The sequence below is a fragment of the Chanos chanos genome, chromosome 13 (assembly GCF_902362185.1).
Source record: "Chanos chanos chromosome 13, fChaCha1.1, whole genome shotgun sequence".
Taxonomy (NCBI): domain Eukaryota; kingdom Metazoa; phylum Chordata; class Actinopteri; order Gonorynchiformes; family Chanidae; genus Chanos; species Chanos chanos.
Window position 1 is genome coordinate 16,687,070 of NC_044507.1, and position 16,489 is coordinate 16,703,558.

The 16,489-nt window shown below is 39.8% G+C and overlaps 2 protein-coding genes across 3 annotated transcripts; both read right to left on the reverse strand.

The window, feature by feature from the left end:
* Window positions 1–7,122: 7,122 nt before the first annotated feature.
* Window positions 7,123–9,845, reverse strand: slc25a10a (solute carrier family 25 member 10a). Its single transcript, XM_030790793.1, has 11 exons — window positions 9,756–9,845; window positions 9,347–9,466; window positions 8,883–8,997; window positions 8,708–8,756; window positions 8,317–8,358; window positions 8,169–8,212; window positions 7,968–8,038; window positions 7,786–7,878; window positions 7,601–7,678; window positions 7,339–7,395; window positions 7,123–7,230 (listed from the first exon to the last, which is right to left on the reverse strand). Exons 1-11 carry the CDS (start codon window positions 9,843–9,845, stop codon window positions 7,123–7,125), a joined length of 867 nt encoding a protein of 288 aa, XP_030646653.1.
* A 3,317-nt stretch (window positions 9,846–13,162) lies between these two features.
* Window positions 13,163–15,809, reverse strand: mrpl12 (mitochondrial ribosomal protein L12). Of its 2 annotated transcripts, XM_030790387.1 has the most exons (6): window positions 15,630–15,809; window positions 15,471–15,476; window positions 14,559–14,751; window positions 14,381–14,458; window positions 14,115–14,252; window positions 13,163–13,732 (listed from the first exon to the last, which is right to left on the reverse strand). In XM_030790387.1, exons 1-6 carry the CDS (start codon window positions 15,686–15,688, stop codon window positions 13,616–13,618), a joined length of 591 nt encoding a protein of 196 aa, XP_030646247.1. In that variant the 5' UTR covers window positions 15,689–15,809; the 3' UTR covers window positions 13,163–13,615. The 2 variants fall into 2 exon arrangements, with proteins under 2 accessions (XP_030646247.1, XP_030646246.1); XM_030790386.1 differs by lacking the exon at window positions 15,471–15,476.
* Window positions 15,810–16,489: the final 680 nt, after the last annotated feature.

Below are 16,489 nucleotides of genomic sequence, written 5' to 3' on the forward strand. Positions count from 1 at the left end.
AACTGTCTCCAGTCACAGCGTACAGCAGGTCAGCCATCGGTCAATACCATCACACGCGTCTTAGCCGTAACCCTTTCTTTGCAACATTCCCGGTTACTCTGAGGGGATGTCACACAAACATTAGTGAGCTAGATTTAAGAGTCAATTAGCTGTTATAATACAATACTAAACAGAAACTTGATCTGGACCTCCGCAAAAGAGCCCTGGCCTTTTTCCCGAACGCTAAAGCCGTAACGGCTGTATTACAGTTTAATCTCTGAATTTACAACTTGCTTCAGGTTGTTGAAAGGTCATATGTTGTGCGGTGTGCTAATGTCCAAACCTCCGGTTATTCTTGGTTAGGAGGTAGACACATTAATGAGCTGCCCTGCTCTTTAAGAGCTGTCGGAGAATAATGAAAATGAACAGTCTTTCAATGGGATGAGTTAGCATTGCCGCTAAGGTGAAGAGCTAATCATGTGGATCCTTCTTCCTCCTCTAAGATGTTTTTGGTGCACAGCCTTTCTTGTTAGTATAATATATTTTGAATATTCAGATAACCACTTTTGTTCAAAAACCACAGAGGACTCTTTTTTATTCTTGTCCCTGTTAAGTTCTTATCATTCTCATCACTTAAAAATTCAGTTCAAAACAAAATTCACACAAACCTATCAGTGATTCATTTTTCATCGCACGGCCCTATTGTCCTACCAATAAAACAGATTTATATTTTTATAGGTGATTTAGTGTTGGTTTTATTAGGGGAAATTATTTTAGTGTCAGACAGGGTAAATGCCTAACGTCTCATTTTAAAAAAGACTGCCATGTCACCAAAGTAGTCACAAGAGGAGAGCCGAGAGGTCTTTATACACAACGGGGCGACACAGAGTGTGCCACCCTAAGAGTTCACCGCATTTCGCCTTACGGAAAAACATGTTGAGCAAGGATGGGAAGAGAAGTTATTAAAGAACACTTAAGACAGGTCCTAAAACAAAAGCACAACCACCATCTATAGTTATTAAGTTTTTAAATCAGCAAACACTGCTGAGAGATCAGACTGCTGCTAAGTATGCCTTGTGGAAGAGTTTAGGAGAGTGATATTAGACAGCGAATTCAGGAAGTTGCACTCATGTGAAATGAATGCAGAATTTCATAAATGAAAGTGTAACATTATACCATTCAGTAAGCGTGTCTGGAACTGTGCTGTTTGGTCATGCTCTTTGGCGTTCTCACGTTTAAAGACCAGAGTAGATGGGTTCAAGCTGAAGGTTAAATTAGTGACCTCTCACCTAATAGCTCACCTTTATAATCAACAGGATCAAAAGTACTGAAACTGCCACTGGAAGGCTATTCAGTTTCTCATCATCTGTTTTTGTATCCATAGGCTGTTCAGTTGTGATCATTCATAAAACGTCTGACTGTGAGCTCAGTCAAACCACGAGAGGTTTTGTCTTAGCCGCTGGCTCTTGGTGGAAGAAGCAAACAATTTATTAGAGAGATGTAGCCTGACCAGCCACAGTTTAGAGTCTCCAATTCAAAAAAATGCCACTGATGCTATTTGATTTGAATGAAATGGTTTTGTTGTGACAAGTGAGACTCCAAATACATTCTGACATTTTTTTTAGTTCATCCATTTTACAAATCTATGCAGTACGTATTTTCAAGTTTGAAAAACAATGCAGTCTGACTATCCTTAAATTTGAGCCATTCATTCTCATTGTTGGACGTAACGCGTTACTGCAATTCTGCAATTACTTTTGGCAGTAACGAGTAATATAACTAATTACCTTTTCAAATTAAATTACGCAATTACTCCCTCACTCACTCATTATCTAAGCCGCTTATCCTAATCAGGGTCGCAGGCGGTGCTGGAGCCTATCCCAGCGCTCATAGGGCGAAAGGCAGGGAAACACCCTGGGCAGATCGCCAGTCCATCGCAGAACACAATTACAATTCGTGAAATTTAAATTGGCTCGTTTTGTCCTGCATGAAAATATTAATGGACAACTGCAGACTATAGCAGACAAATGCAGCCTATTCCCCCAATTTCCTGTTTATGATATAACGTCACCCGACCTTACGGTGGCGTAGTGAATGAATGAATCAATCAATCAGCGTTAGCCCACACAATGGCTTAAAGTTCAGGGAATGATTGGGCAATGTTGTCCTGGAAATACGGACATTATTTTCCCTCCTCGAGAACAAGGACAAAAATATACTAGTGAGTTTTAGTCTATGTGAACTTTATCCACATCAAAGAATAGTAATCCTAATCTTCTGAAGCACCTGGTAAAACAATATACTTACACAAAGCTAATCGCGAAAGCTCCCAGTGCTAGCGCTGCTGACCAAGAAGCCACTCCATCCAAACATTTAGAAGTAACGCAAAGGTTACTTTGGCTAGTAACTAGATACGTTTATATGCAGTAACTGGTAAAGTAACTCAATTACTTTTGAAAGAAGTAACTACTAACTGTAACGAATTACAGTTTTCAGTAACTTGCACAACCCTGTTCATTCTGCATTAACAGATACTGCTTTTGCTGATGAGATAAACGCAGATATAGCTTTTCTCTGCAGAGCAACAGGGGAACTGAATAAAAAAGTAACAAACCGTACAACAAAAGTCCACAGTTCACAAAACTTAAGCAGTGTTGCAACTTCACACTCAGGAGGTAGAAGACATCAATAGATGTCAAGCCAAAACTGAAGCATTCAACATATAGGTACATCTGTGTCTGTCTAATGTACAGGAATCTAATGCACTTTTACTGATCTAGAAACTGTGCGTGTTGGTTAAAGGCACACAGTGAGAAAAAAAAAAATTAGCCTTTTCATGATGTCTCTTGTTCTTTTGTAGTACCCTTCAGAACATGTACTTTTGCTCAGTCCAAACAGATTGGAGTGCCCAAAAGGGGATTTCTACTCTAAAGACACACACACACACAGACATGCACGCACACACACGCATGCACGCACATACACACATACACATGCACAGACACACACACACACACATACACAGGCACAGACACACACGCGCGCACACACACACACCCACACATAAAGGGAAAAAAACAGTATTCTGGCTTGATTCTCCCCATCTGTCCCTGAGCTTTTCCATTCTATCATAGGACCATCCATTAACTCAGCTCTGATGTGCTGCCAGGCCACAGAAACTACATTTACAACTCTGCAACAAATCGCTAAGAGAGCAAAATGGAACAGGGGAACAGGATAAAGATGTAATTAATGCATTTTTCCCTATTAACTCACACGCTGCATAAATTAACATTGACTGTTACCATATCGTGACATGACGGGGGTCTTTTAAGGTTGAACAGGGGTTTCTCTAGGGTGGCATTTGGCTGTGCACGCACATTTCACAAAATGTTGAGGCTTAGCAAGGGCCAAAACAACCTCAGACAAAGACAAGGGAGAGAGGCACAATATGTTCATTTTGGAAGAAATATTACAGTGAGTAGTACAGTGTACCTTTTGTGTTGTCTTTGTTTGGACATTTGAAGTGAATCAAAGCTTAAAACCACTCAAACACGCTTAAGAAACTAAAACTGAGATCAACTGCCCCTGTGCTTTTCTCATAGCAATATCTAATGTTGAGATATGAGCATTCAAAGTGTTTTTTCTTTTATTTGAGAACAAAAAAAATGATAAAATATAATGAATATAACCTGATTTGCCTTTCAATTTGGGAGGTACATTTATTTATGTCATGTTTTAAAGGTCAGTCCTGAGTTCAGATCTTGTCTTTTATCAAAATGAGTTCTCAGTCTTTAGGTGCCAGCTGATACCTAAAGGAGCAGTTAATGTAACCGTGTGTCAGCAATGTCGGTTCTAGTAGTTCTTGGCTATGTAGCTACTTTGATGTGGCCTGGGAAGAAAGCTTTGTCTGTTAAAGATCATAAGGGGTTAGAGAACTATGATGAGGTAGCTTCACAAACATAGGATACAAATCTGAATTACATGACACATTCCCATTTAAATCATGTCTACACAACAGATAAGCAACTTGTGTTGGTTGTGCAAGAGACTCGCTCTTTGTGAAGGTTATTGAAATTATGGACAAACATTAACAATATTTGCACCTAACCTAAAATATGAGTGGTTCAAAAAAACAAAAAAAATATGGTAGGATGACCTGCCTTTTATGTTGTTGGGCACATTATCATTTATTATGTGGAAAAAAAACTGTCCGGATATGAGGTAACACACAAGCCTAGATATAGATGTCTTTTGTTTCTGTGGGTCATTATTTGTCATTACATACAGAACATTGCATGATATTGAAGTGAGAGGTAAGACTGGAGAAAAAACACAGAGCGAGCAATACTGAATGAAATTACTGGGGAGGGGGGGGGGGGGGGGGGGGGGGGGGGGGTAGGGTTGTTTGTTTGTTTTTAATGGCAAACAAGCACTGACAGGGTGTTTCCACCCCCCCCCCCCCCCCCCCCCCCCCCCAAGTTTGCTTTTTCTCATTGCAGTTATCCAATGATTACAACAGGCTTAACATGTAAAACACATGCAAATAAGGTACTCTGTGTCTTTGCCTGTGGTCTGATGAAGAGAGCACGCTCTACGCTCTGAGAGATTACTCAGTGATAGCTCTATCTGTGTTAAGTCCACGCATTCATCTGACATATTTATTTCTCTAAAGCTGGATGCAACCCTCTCCTACCGAACCTGTCACTCAGCGCAGCATGGCATACGAATACCCCGCTACTCTCTTCTCCAAAGACAAGGGAATCCCTCTGTAACTGCCCCTTAAACAGCACTGTGAAAATAACACATTTACACAGCAGGATTCCCAGTACTGGTCATAGAACGCGAGGCATGGGATAAAAAGGAGGGTGAAATGGGGAGCATCTCAGTGGGAGATTTCACTGAGGTCATGCTGATGGGGGGAAAAAAAAACATAGAGTTAATTGCTCTTAAAAATGTTTACATAGTCTGTCTTGTTTGAATGAGCTAAACTATTGTCAGGCTCCGGTCTCAGCGATAAGGAGGCAAAAACACACACAGCTGCCAGATCTGACTGTCTAGCGGTCAGCCCACCAGGAGGCCAGGAGCACGCTAAAGACATTCAGTGCAAGACATCTGAGACTCAGAGAGAGAATACTTGTTTTAACATAAACAAATATTTGCTCTGCATTTTGTCTCCTGTACACATTCTAATACAAGCGTGCTGAGTAGGTAGTGTCGGAAAGCGGTTTAAGAACTGGGAATAAACTCTGTGGGGAAGAAAGGTATAATTACTTCAGAGTGGTATGTTTAACACTATGTCAGAAACTGAATATATGAAATGTAATTAATGATGGCAAATTAATTCATTATTAATTAGAACTGAAATAAATTGACTGCGAATAAAACAAATAGCTATAAATAAAAGGTAAACTGCTGGAAAGATTTTGAAATAATTAACACTTTGAACCGAAATTGAACTCCCAAATCTCACTAACAACTGAACAACTTAATGTGTCCTCACGAATCCTTAAAAAAACCAAAGAAACGCATACATATTTATGTTAATATTTAATAAATAACAGTGTGCTATTCTCTCTGCCAAGGAGTAAAATACATGTAAAGTAAAGAAAAGACATGCAGTTCTCCAGTGTTCTGTTTCTTCGCTCATCTTAGTCAGCTCAGGATGGCAAATTTCAGTTTAATCGCTGATTCTGCAAGAACCAGAGTTTTCTTTCCAGAGCCGTTTCTGCCGTGCACTATTGTCATCATTTTGAAGATCTGACAATTGGATACTTTGGAATCTGGTTTCCTTCTTTATTTTTTTTGTTCTCTTTGGCTTGATCTCCCTGTAGTACAAACTTAGGCTTGGTGAAGCAACATGATTTGAAAACCGTACAGATATCAGATCTGTTCTCTGGCCCTGCTTGTAGTATAATACGTTTGAGTTATTATTATGCAACTGTTTGGCAGTCCATCAGAGAATGAAAAAAGCCAGTCATCTGTTAAAGTGGAGTTTATGTTTTGGAGGTATGAAGAGAACAGAAGAACCTCTTGTTTTTGTTCCACAGGCCCACAGGACGGCAGCCAGCAAGTAGCTACCCCTATTTAAGAAAAGGGGATGGAAGGGCCAAGACACAGAGGAGGGAAAAAAAAAGCATCTGGCCGAGGCAAAGGCGCAGATTCTGTTCTGATGCACCATCAAGGGCCTTCATAATGCAAGAGCGCCTCCTGGAGGCATTACAGAAATAAACAATGTTACCTTTGCATTGGATGTAAATACGGTTAATGGCGAAAAAGCAATAAAATAGTAATACATATTTATACGCCATAACCACTAACAAAACATGCAAAAGAATTTAATTACCAGTGTACATCATATTGAATATCACTTTGGTTGCAAAAAAGGGTCCTGTTTTCTTTTTAATATTTTTTCATTCTTTTAAGATGATATTTCTCCCTTTTATGAAATCATTTTCCTCAAGAGTCATTGACAAACAAATGAAAATGACAGTTATGGTCTTTGAGTTTACAAAACTTCAAAACTCTATTATATAGCTGTCACAAAAATTTGAAGGGTTTTTTGATTCATTTGACATCTAAACAAAGAAAATAAGTGTTGGGGAGATGAGTATTACATTTTGGAGCAAGGAGGCCAGAATAAAAATGGAAAAATCTAGAACTCAGTTATTTGTTAGGCAAAGCAAATGGATGCAATATTTTACTGTTCATCAGACACCATCAAACAACATAAAAAATTATTTTAAAAAAAATCAAAATGAAATAAACAAAACAAACACATGGTGTAACACATCTTGATATATATATTTGACTTCACAAATATATAAACTTCGTCATCTACAATGCATGAATATGTGTCTGAACTGCACTTTCAAAAACTTCACATAAAGAATGCAAATTGGCATTGAACTAAACAGTACCATCGCTGTCACCAACTGTAACTGTTTTAAAGTTGCAGTTTAGAGAAGAAAGTTTGTGGCACATCATGTGTTATTTCTGTCTATGGCCCTTTGACTGAACAGCATTTCCAAGCCAGTTTGAGGTGATGGAGGATGTTGGCATGCTCTCTGCTGTCTCATCTGTACTGTACTGTACTGTGGGAAGCAGAGGAGATAAAAACAATTTGGGAGAGGGTCGAGAAATTCATGTTGAGGCGATGACCCTGATTCCGAAGTTCAAGCGAAGCTGCTCCAGGAAGATGAAAGTCAGCACTGTTTGTGGGATCAAGCGTATTCCGGCTGGTACGAGACCCTGCGGCGAGAGAGCGCATTCGGTTACAAACCACGGAAAACTGTCTTCTGTTTCAGCAGCTTTGAGTTCATAAAAAAAAAAAAGCTAGATGGGAAAAACTCATTTCACCTTGTAAAAAGCCATAGGTCCTAATCTCGCAGTATCTGTCAGGCAGTGAATCAGGCCCTGACACAGAAAAACAGTGCGGTGACCGAAGAGGAAACAAAAGAACACATATAAAAAGGGAAATAAGAACACGGTAAGGTATGTCTCCTTCTACACCATGTTTTTACAGGGCTGTCCAACTGAATATCAGTAAAAGGCTTAAGCTGGGACATTGTAACAAAAGCGTAAAGCAGAGAGGTCGTTACTTAGGACTCTCTTCTCTTACCACGTACTCCCCTTTGGAGTTCATCAGTCTGGTCTTTAACACATCCAAAGGCTGGCAGAGAACAGTGGCACAACCACCCTGCGCAGAAGGCATGCGAGCAATTAAACTGTAACCTCTGTATGTGAAGGTAAAATGCCATAACCATTCAAAATCCATCAGGCTGTAATCAGAGACAGGTTACTCACCGCAATGAGACTGGCCAAAAAATGAGTGAGAATGTTGTCCTTCATGACACCTGTGCCCAAAACCAGCTGTTTGGCCTGGTCATAACAGGACAGCTGGACAAAACAGAGAGAATGAATGAAGAACCAAACTGTCCTGTATATGATACCACAGAACACACCCCAAAAATCTTTTACATTCCCACCTGTCCTACAGTCACTAGAGCCCCTCTGCTGGATGCCATGGTAGCTCCAGAGAACAGCTTCTTCAGACCCTCTGTGAAGATACAGAATAAGGAGGCCAAAAGACTAAGCGACAGAGAATATCTTTGATTGATCATATAACCATTTTCTTGATTTTTTTTTTCAGTAGCAATCGATCCATCCATTCATTCTACTGTTCCTACCTTCCTTCCAGACCCGGAAGAGACCATCAAGGGCGTGAGCATAGCTGCAAAACGGACAAGATAGTGAGATGACACAGCAGTATTGGTTTATTTGGTCTCATTATTGCCGTAAACATTTAACCTCTTTAACACAATGACACAAACTCACTTTCTCCTGAGCTCCGGCGGCAATTTCACATCATTTTGCATCCTGTTTAAGAGATACGATTAAATTTTCCAGGAGTACCATAACAGGGAGGCAATTCTTCAAATAACTGTAGTGAAGTGATTAAATTTTTCACAGTACCATAACAGGGAGGCAATTCTTCAAATAACTGTAGTGAAGTGACTCTTTTGCCTTTGTATCTGTGTAATCATATGTACTCTCAGTGCTTTAGTGTCTGTTTAGTACAAAATACCATTAAAGTTAAGACCACAGTCCATGAAGAAATAAGATTTGCTCCCAAGACCTGATTTGCACATTGGCAGATTTCTGCCTTCTTGCAATATTCTCTCTCTCTTTATCGGACAGAAAATCACTACTTATAGTATAAACTCACCTAACATTGACCATGTCTGCAGGTGTCCCAATGAAGCCACCAGTGAGTCCTACAGGCAAGGGAAGAAAATGAGATGAGAGAAGGTCCACTCTCAGTGGTCGCTAAGCAAACTAATAGCACTATTTGACACAGGGAAAGAAAAGAACTGAGACAAATCTATTATGGTTTTGCACACCTCCAAAGGCACCCAGTAAGACTTTCTGATAGAAGGGCATTGGACCTTGGTTTCCACTGGCCATCATATCTCGTACTGTCTCGTAAATGGCAAAACGAGTCATAGAGTAAGACATCTAGAAGGCAGAGATAACATAGGCTGGTCTAGAAGATCAGTTTGTCACAGATGTATTGATGAATACAACAAAAACAGACTGTGCGTTACTTTGAATGTGCATGTATCAGACATGGACAAAAGACCAAAGTGAGACCAATCTTTTCAATTACTATATTAGATATCACATTTCCATTAAATTAAATGAAAACTTGAGCAATACTAGATTCCAGTTTGGATGACCTTGTTAAATAAAATTTAGGCTATACATCTGGGTGATCCTGAAAACAGAAAATGTCAACTGTGAGGTGCTTGAGTAATGTAGTGTCTGGTGTGTGTGTGTGTGTGTGTGTGTGTGTGTGTGTGCTTACCTGCCTGCAGAGGGAGGCACTGAGCCCACTATAGAGTGCCAGCACACCATCACTGCGCACCACATGCACAGCCATGCCTGTCATCTTCATCTTCACCTCCTGCTGAGTCTGCAAAAGTACCTAGAGGGCAGGAGTTAAAGAAATACCCAACAAACAGAAGTAACATTTACTGTTGTCAGAAACTAGTTTTACTAAGATCTGTTTTGGAAAAATCATGCAAAGGAAAAACTGGAAGGTTGTGTCTCTGGCTCAGACAAACTGGCAAAGCACTGTTTCTAGAGCATGCGTGTGGGCGAATTCGACCCTACGTGCGTCGCGCGCTCCTCTGGCTCGAGGCCCTCCTGACTTCACTACCATTGACAAACGCTGAGGTCGTAACCTACCTAGTTGTTATGTTTACTAAATGTACCTTTAACAGGTCCAGTGGGTGTGTACAACAGGCAGCTCCAGAAGACGCAATTCCTCCGAAGTACCAGCGCGAAATCCGCTTCTCTGCCATAATTGTAAATTGTGTTCTATTATGAGTGGGGCGTTTAGACAGATGGGGCACCTCCGGCACGACAGAGTAGACCCGGCAGGATTGCTTAATAAAGTCGCTTGGTTAATCCTCGCAAATGTAGGTGACTTGTAAATGACGTTGCCCGGCGGACTAAACTTTCCGACAATATTAGTTCCACTGGCATTTTATCAAAACCGCATCACGAGCTGTGAAGTGAAAAGGAAGAAGTTCATTCAGTTCAGGCCACAGCTCGGTTTCTCGATTTTAAAAAAAAACCATGAATAAATTCTTACGGTCATACACTCAGAAAGTCCAACATGAGATAGCGTGACTGCTTCAACGTCCTGCCCAAGTTGCCCCACATGGACTTAGGGGAACTCTGCATCGCCTCAAGCTCTTAAAGTGGCGGGGACATCTTTTGAAAGACTGCCAAGTGTAACTGATCCAGTGTCGCTTTAAGACTGGCACGCCACGCTCAATTGTTTTTACCCGCCCTATTCGCATGATCCGACACCTTGCAGATTGTTGATTGCATGTACCGCTCTCAGTAATTTTTTTAAATTCTCTGAGAGTATTTGTTAGTGCGGAAAACCCAGTGAGGTATTTTTAAGCGGAAACAAGGTAAAGCATCTAAAACAACGGAACGATTGATTCTGTCCGGTGACTTTTCAGCATAGGCTATTAAAGTCCGCATTGAATTTAAGTCTGAACGTGGGACCTGTTCGTTTATTTTAGCTTAGTCTTATGTGTTTTATGTATTACGACGTTTCTTGAAGAGACATGTTGGCATTCTCCTTGCCAAGAATGTGCGCAGCTGGTTTCTGGGTGGAAGTGTACGTGACCAACATAAATAGTAGCAAGCTCTACTTGAGATCGCCTGCTGAGTTGTCGAGAGACCAAGGTTGTTGAGGCAAAAATGCTGGTAGGTCTGTCAGTAAACACAACAAAGGAATACAGCAGAGTTGTACTACGGTCACTGACTGCATGGCAAATAACGTGTAATACACTACTTTAATGTAGAATTTAATGTTGCGCCGTTAGGTGCATCAGGGTGATCATATGACCCTACTCAATCCGCTAAAGTTGATACACAGAATGTCAAGGTTACGCTTAGTAGCCTACTTGGATCCAAACATTCTGAGGTCTCTGAAGTGCAGCAATATGTCCCCTGCCTCTTATACTGTTTAACATTAAAAGTCAAAGGAGTTACATGATTTTTGTTATAATTGTGTAGCCTGCTTAAAGACGTCGAAATTTCTGCGCATATGTGTGTCTCAAACAAAACATAAAAAGTGTCGTTATGTCAGTCGACAGAAAGTTCCATATATATTCAGCGGAGAGAATTTACAAACGTTGGAAAGAACATGAGGCAAAGAGATAAGAGATTATTGGGTGTAAATGTGATATATCTGGCACAAGAATGCTTTAATTTCGGGTGACTGTGTATGCATCCTTTTCCACTTTTTACCGTTGCAGTTTGCGTGCTGTTCTTTTGCAATGTCACCTTTTTTACTGTTCAGTCTGTTGCTGGGTTTAGCGCGCCGTCCTGTGGGACATCCGCGCTTGATTTTAGTGTGCTATGAGATTCTCCGAATTTGGAATTGTTTATATAAATACATTAAATAAGCGTTTTAAAAATGATACTTACAACAAACGTTATTCGTTAACATCCGTTTATTTAATTCAACACAAGTAAGTGGTAAGACGTTTACTAACTGGTAGCTGGAGCGCATCCTATCACCCATTTTTAGATACAGAAGTTTAACTTGGAATTTGTAGCTTGCAGTAACTTGACCTGATACGTTTTCTTTTATTCAAAACGTCGATTTGTGGAGGCTTACTATTTCAGCTTGAGTCATTGTTTTGGTGTCACTGCTGGCACCAAGTCAAAGGGACCGAGAAATTTAATCACTCAGCTGTTCAGACATAACTTGAAGTGACCTATTAAGCAGGCAGTGTGCTATTAAGCGGCACTCTTCTATGCCCACAGATAATGAGAGTCTCTTCATTATCGTACGAAAATGACACTGTATTATTTCATTTTGTAATGCAAGACGTACAAAAAGTCCAATATGTATTGAAGAAGTATAAAACTGAGTTTGTTATTCAAAATTAAGCTTGTTCTACATAAAAGAGATGAATATGATGAATATACAACACTGCAGAGACAAAACTATAAATGTAACACGTTTCAACTGAAAAGGGATATTTCACCAAAGCAAGAACCAGCAATGTCAGTGAAACCTTCTTGGCAATGGCTGTAAAATCAGGGATGCAGGAATTGATGTACGTTAATAGAAAAATGTTTTTAACTAATAATCTGAATAGCTGAAATCATATTCTATTTTTGTTCACTTTCGAGTCTAAAGCTGAGGTCCATAAAAGAGGAAACTATAGTTACTGCGTATCCTTGGTGCTGGAATGATCAAAACATGTGATTAGGTAGCACACTATCCAGCTATTGAACTTGTACACTTGTACTGATTATATTTTCCTTGCATCTTTCAGATAAGATTTTGAAGAGTGGAAATACTCTGAAATAATCTGGAGTACAACATTTAATGGTACCTAGTGTCCCATAAAAATCACAAGGTGCAACTGGAATCATTCATCTCATTGTAATTCTTTTGACTAGGTATTCTCAGTCCAATTTTGATCCATACACCATAAAAATGTGGGTGTCTTTCAAAAATACAAGGTCTTTTTCTTATGGTTCTCACTCCTGATCTTAATAAACAGATATGACAGATAACTCATGGTTTCCACCCTCAGCTACAGCAATAAAGGGTTAAATATCTCACTTCTGCCGAAAGCCTTTAAATTCAACCGTAACAGTTTGTCAAAAATGTAAAATGACTGAGCCACTTAGAGCGGAACTTATGCATCTAGTCCAGGAATCTGGGGACAGGAACTATATTACAATACTGCACAATATCTACCACAATGTGCATTGTCATTATCACTGGAACCTCCATGTCTTTACATTCAGGCAAGCAGCAGATGTTTAATTATCTTTAACAATTAAAATTCCCCTCATTTAACATAATTGCTAGAGATTTGTAAATTTACATTACTATCACAAACATTCTTGAAATAATTCACTGCCAAATTCCAGTGCAATGACAGATCTCTTTGTCTTAAGGTAATTACTCTGGTGTCAAGTTTCTCAAATTACAAAATTCTCCTGACAGAAAAAAAGTGTGTGTGTATATATATATATATATATATGGACTAATGATACACTGGGCTCCATGTTCATGGTCTTCATCAGTAAACCACCAAAGCAAGACTTCAAGACTTAAGAGCTACATTAAAAGTGAAATGAATCAACCGATTTATTATCATCAAGTCATATCATGACACATAGTTCATTACAGTACTATGTAAGGTGTTTATTATACCACAGGCATCCATAGTAACATCCCTATGCTTAGGGTATGTCTCAGTTTTGGGCAGACAAAGCGACAGGCACAAACTGTCTGCTCTACCTGCACACCCATAGCCCAAAGGCTGAAAGTATCAGACAGACAAAAGGACAAGCATTTGACTGGGTGGTGAGGATTCTCAAGGCTCAGTCTGTGAGTTCAGTCTGTGAGTTTTTGCCACCCAGGATATCACTGGTAAACAAAATGGCAACGCTGAAGGCATTTGTTTCTTTTGTTTTCCAGACTCCCTTCATCTATCTCTTGTACAAAAAAAAAGAATTTTTTAAAGACAGACAGAGATAATAATCACTCTTAAAACAGGACGGAGGGAAGTAGTGTGCGTGTCTATTCCAGCACCACAGTGCCCCCTGCTGCTTCAAGTGCTGCCTTAATTTTCTCCGCTTCCTCTTTGGACACATTGGCCTTGATCTCCTGAGGCAGTGACTCCACAAGCTTCTTGGCCTGTAAAAGAGACAGTGTTGAAACAAAGCTGATACAATGTAAAGCATATTATAAACTGTCTATGCTTTAGAACCACTGAGCTTCAACATTAGATTCTGTTGTGCGCAACTTGCATTTTATACATGAATTACAATTTAAATCATTAACAGAAACGGGCTTTATGTTGTCAAGTTACATTTTTAAACCCAAACAGAGAACCTGTGTGCTACAGAACTGTATCTGTTGTCACAAACACAGAAAACTGAAGAAATCCATCTTAAATTGATGTAACGAGAATAGCCCTTGTTTTTGGACAATACACAGTTATCAATTATGCTAATGTGGACACAGCAATGACACGATTCCAAAATCATGGATATTTGATCAGAAAAAGATTATATACCTGTACAAGGTTCAAGCCCTGCATGCAGTTCTTTACTTCTTTGATCAATTTGACCTTCTCTGTTGCATTCAGCTCTGTAAGTTTAACTGTGAAATGGGTTTTTTCTTTCTTTGCTGGGGCTGCTTCCTCTTCTACAGCCTGTAGACACAGATTTGAAAAAGGCATTCAAGTATGGAGAGACAAAATCATACAAACATAACTGATGCATAGGGTATTAATTTTTTGTGCAAAAATAAATAAATAAATAAAGGCGGTGATTCCATTACCTGAGCTGCAGGTACAGCCGGTGCAGCAGCCATAGCACCCATAGGCATCATTCCAACATCCTGAATGTTTAGAGTTTTCTAGGGGGAAAAAAAAAATGTTCACATGTCAGTGACTTAGTCTTGGAGACTGGTAGGAAGTCACTAATGTTTATGAGCATTACTGTATTTCATTCTATACCTTGAGTAATTCATTGAGGTCAGACACTTCTAGGAGGGTGAGACTGGCAATGTCATTGACAAGCTGTTGGATTTTAGGAGAGTACTGTTTGGGTCCTCCATCCAGAGGGGGAGTGGCAATAGCATCAGATGCACTGGTTGGACTGGTCTTGAGCATTCTGAGACTGCATAGTGCTGGTATTTTGAAGTCATGTCTGTGAAGTTCATTCAATAATACATCAGTAATTACTCACACACCAGTTTACACCTGAGATTGTTTTTTTACATTTTCTAGCAGTGACAAACAAACAAACAAAAAAAATGCCTTTAGAAGTACATTAAACGCATTTATTTGTTCAAATTATATAAAACTGTGGTTTCAATACACTTAAGAGACAAGAGACCCAGTCAGAAGACGTAATATACGAACTGCACATATGGAATTCACGTTCTTACACCTCAGCGAGCTCTTACCGATTGTTAAATGTGAAATTATAATTACGAAATTAATCTTTCATGCACGAATTAAGACAGTATTATTAAAATCGTCGTGGTCCACACTTCGCTACTTAAGGCCACAATCAAAATTAAGTCGGTTATCAATAATTACATTACTAAAGTTGACCTTCACGTCATGTTAACGCGGAGAAGCGACAATTGGTTAACTAACATGGAAAAGAGCACCGATACTCACTAAAACGTCTATGCACGTGTTTGACGAAGCATTCGCCGTAAAAAAAAAAAAATCAGTACAAATGAGGAAAACCAATGCAACTGTACTGTTGAACCGGTGAATAAAAAGATGGGTTATGCCTTTAAAACAGCTATCAGCTAGCGACTGGAGGCTAAGCAATTAGCGAGCTAACTAGCCAGCAGGACAGAGAGAGATGAGCATTATCAGCCGACAAATTACAAAAATCTACGAAGGTTACACTGTTTTCTGACGTGGACATGATTGGCTAGTGTTAATGCATGATCACCTGATGAGAAATTTATTGTCCTTGAGACACCCAAAAGTCTATTTACACAACCACCGGTCCCCTGGTTCTCTGCTCGTTATGTCATCAATTCTTTAACCAATGCTTCTGCTTACCGATGTGCCTTTGCCGCAACCCGCAGAGCCGCCCGAATACAATGCCTGGTGCAGTACATGTTAGCGATTCCCAAAATCTACCCGTTTAGGTAATTTCGTCCGGCAAACACCCGGATAACTCCAAAACCTCTGCCTCAAGCTGTCGGTCCTTCTCCCCTCAAAAGCACATGGCGTCCTACACTCTCTGTTCCTGACCTACCCAGAATCCCCTGTTGGCGCATTCTTCAAATCAAACTTTATCAATAGATCAAAGAGTGCACACTTGAACAGCACAAGACATGTACTGTATTACATGTTTTTGGCACAACGCACACCCGTGTCACAAATCGCATTTGTGAACGGAGAGCAAACCAGATTTGGACAGGGGACATTTATGTATTACACACAATATATTTGTAGTACGTCGCCTGATCGGGAAGAGGGAATCTCTCTTTAATTTTTTTAGGTGATAAGGTCAACCATACATGACATACATGGTTAAAAATCTTAGAAATATGAATTATTTATGAATATTTACATTATACAATTGCTTGCTGTGACTGTCTTTATGAGTTCAGTACATGGTTGTCCAGAGTTTTAGAGGAGGAGCACCTAGAAGCCTCTTAACCAGGTAATCTCTTACACCATCTGTCAAGCCATCAGTTTCCAATATGCGATTTTCCCTCTTCGTTTTGTACTCACGGCACACACACTTTATAAGCATCACCGGTGTCTGAGGTCAGCAGTAAGGGATATTAAGAAACGGTGAGTGAATTAATTTTGAACTGATGAAATGAACGTGGTGTTTTTGGGATAGTAATGCGTCGTCTGAGGAGGCGCTCACTAAGGTGTAAGAGAAATGTACAGCTACTGTCATGTGA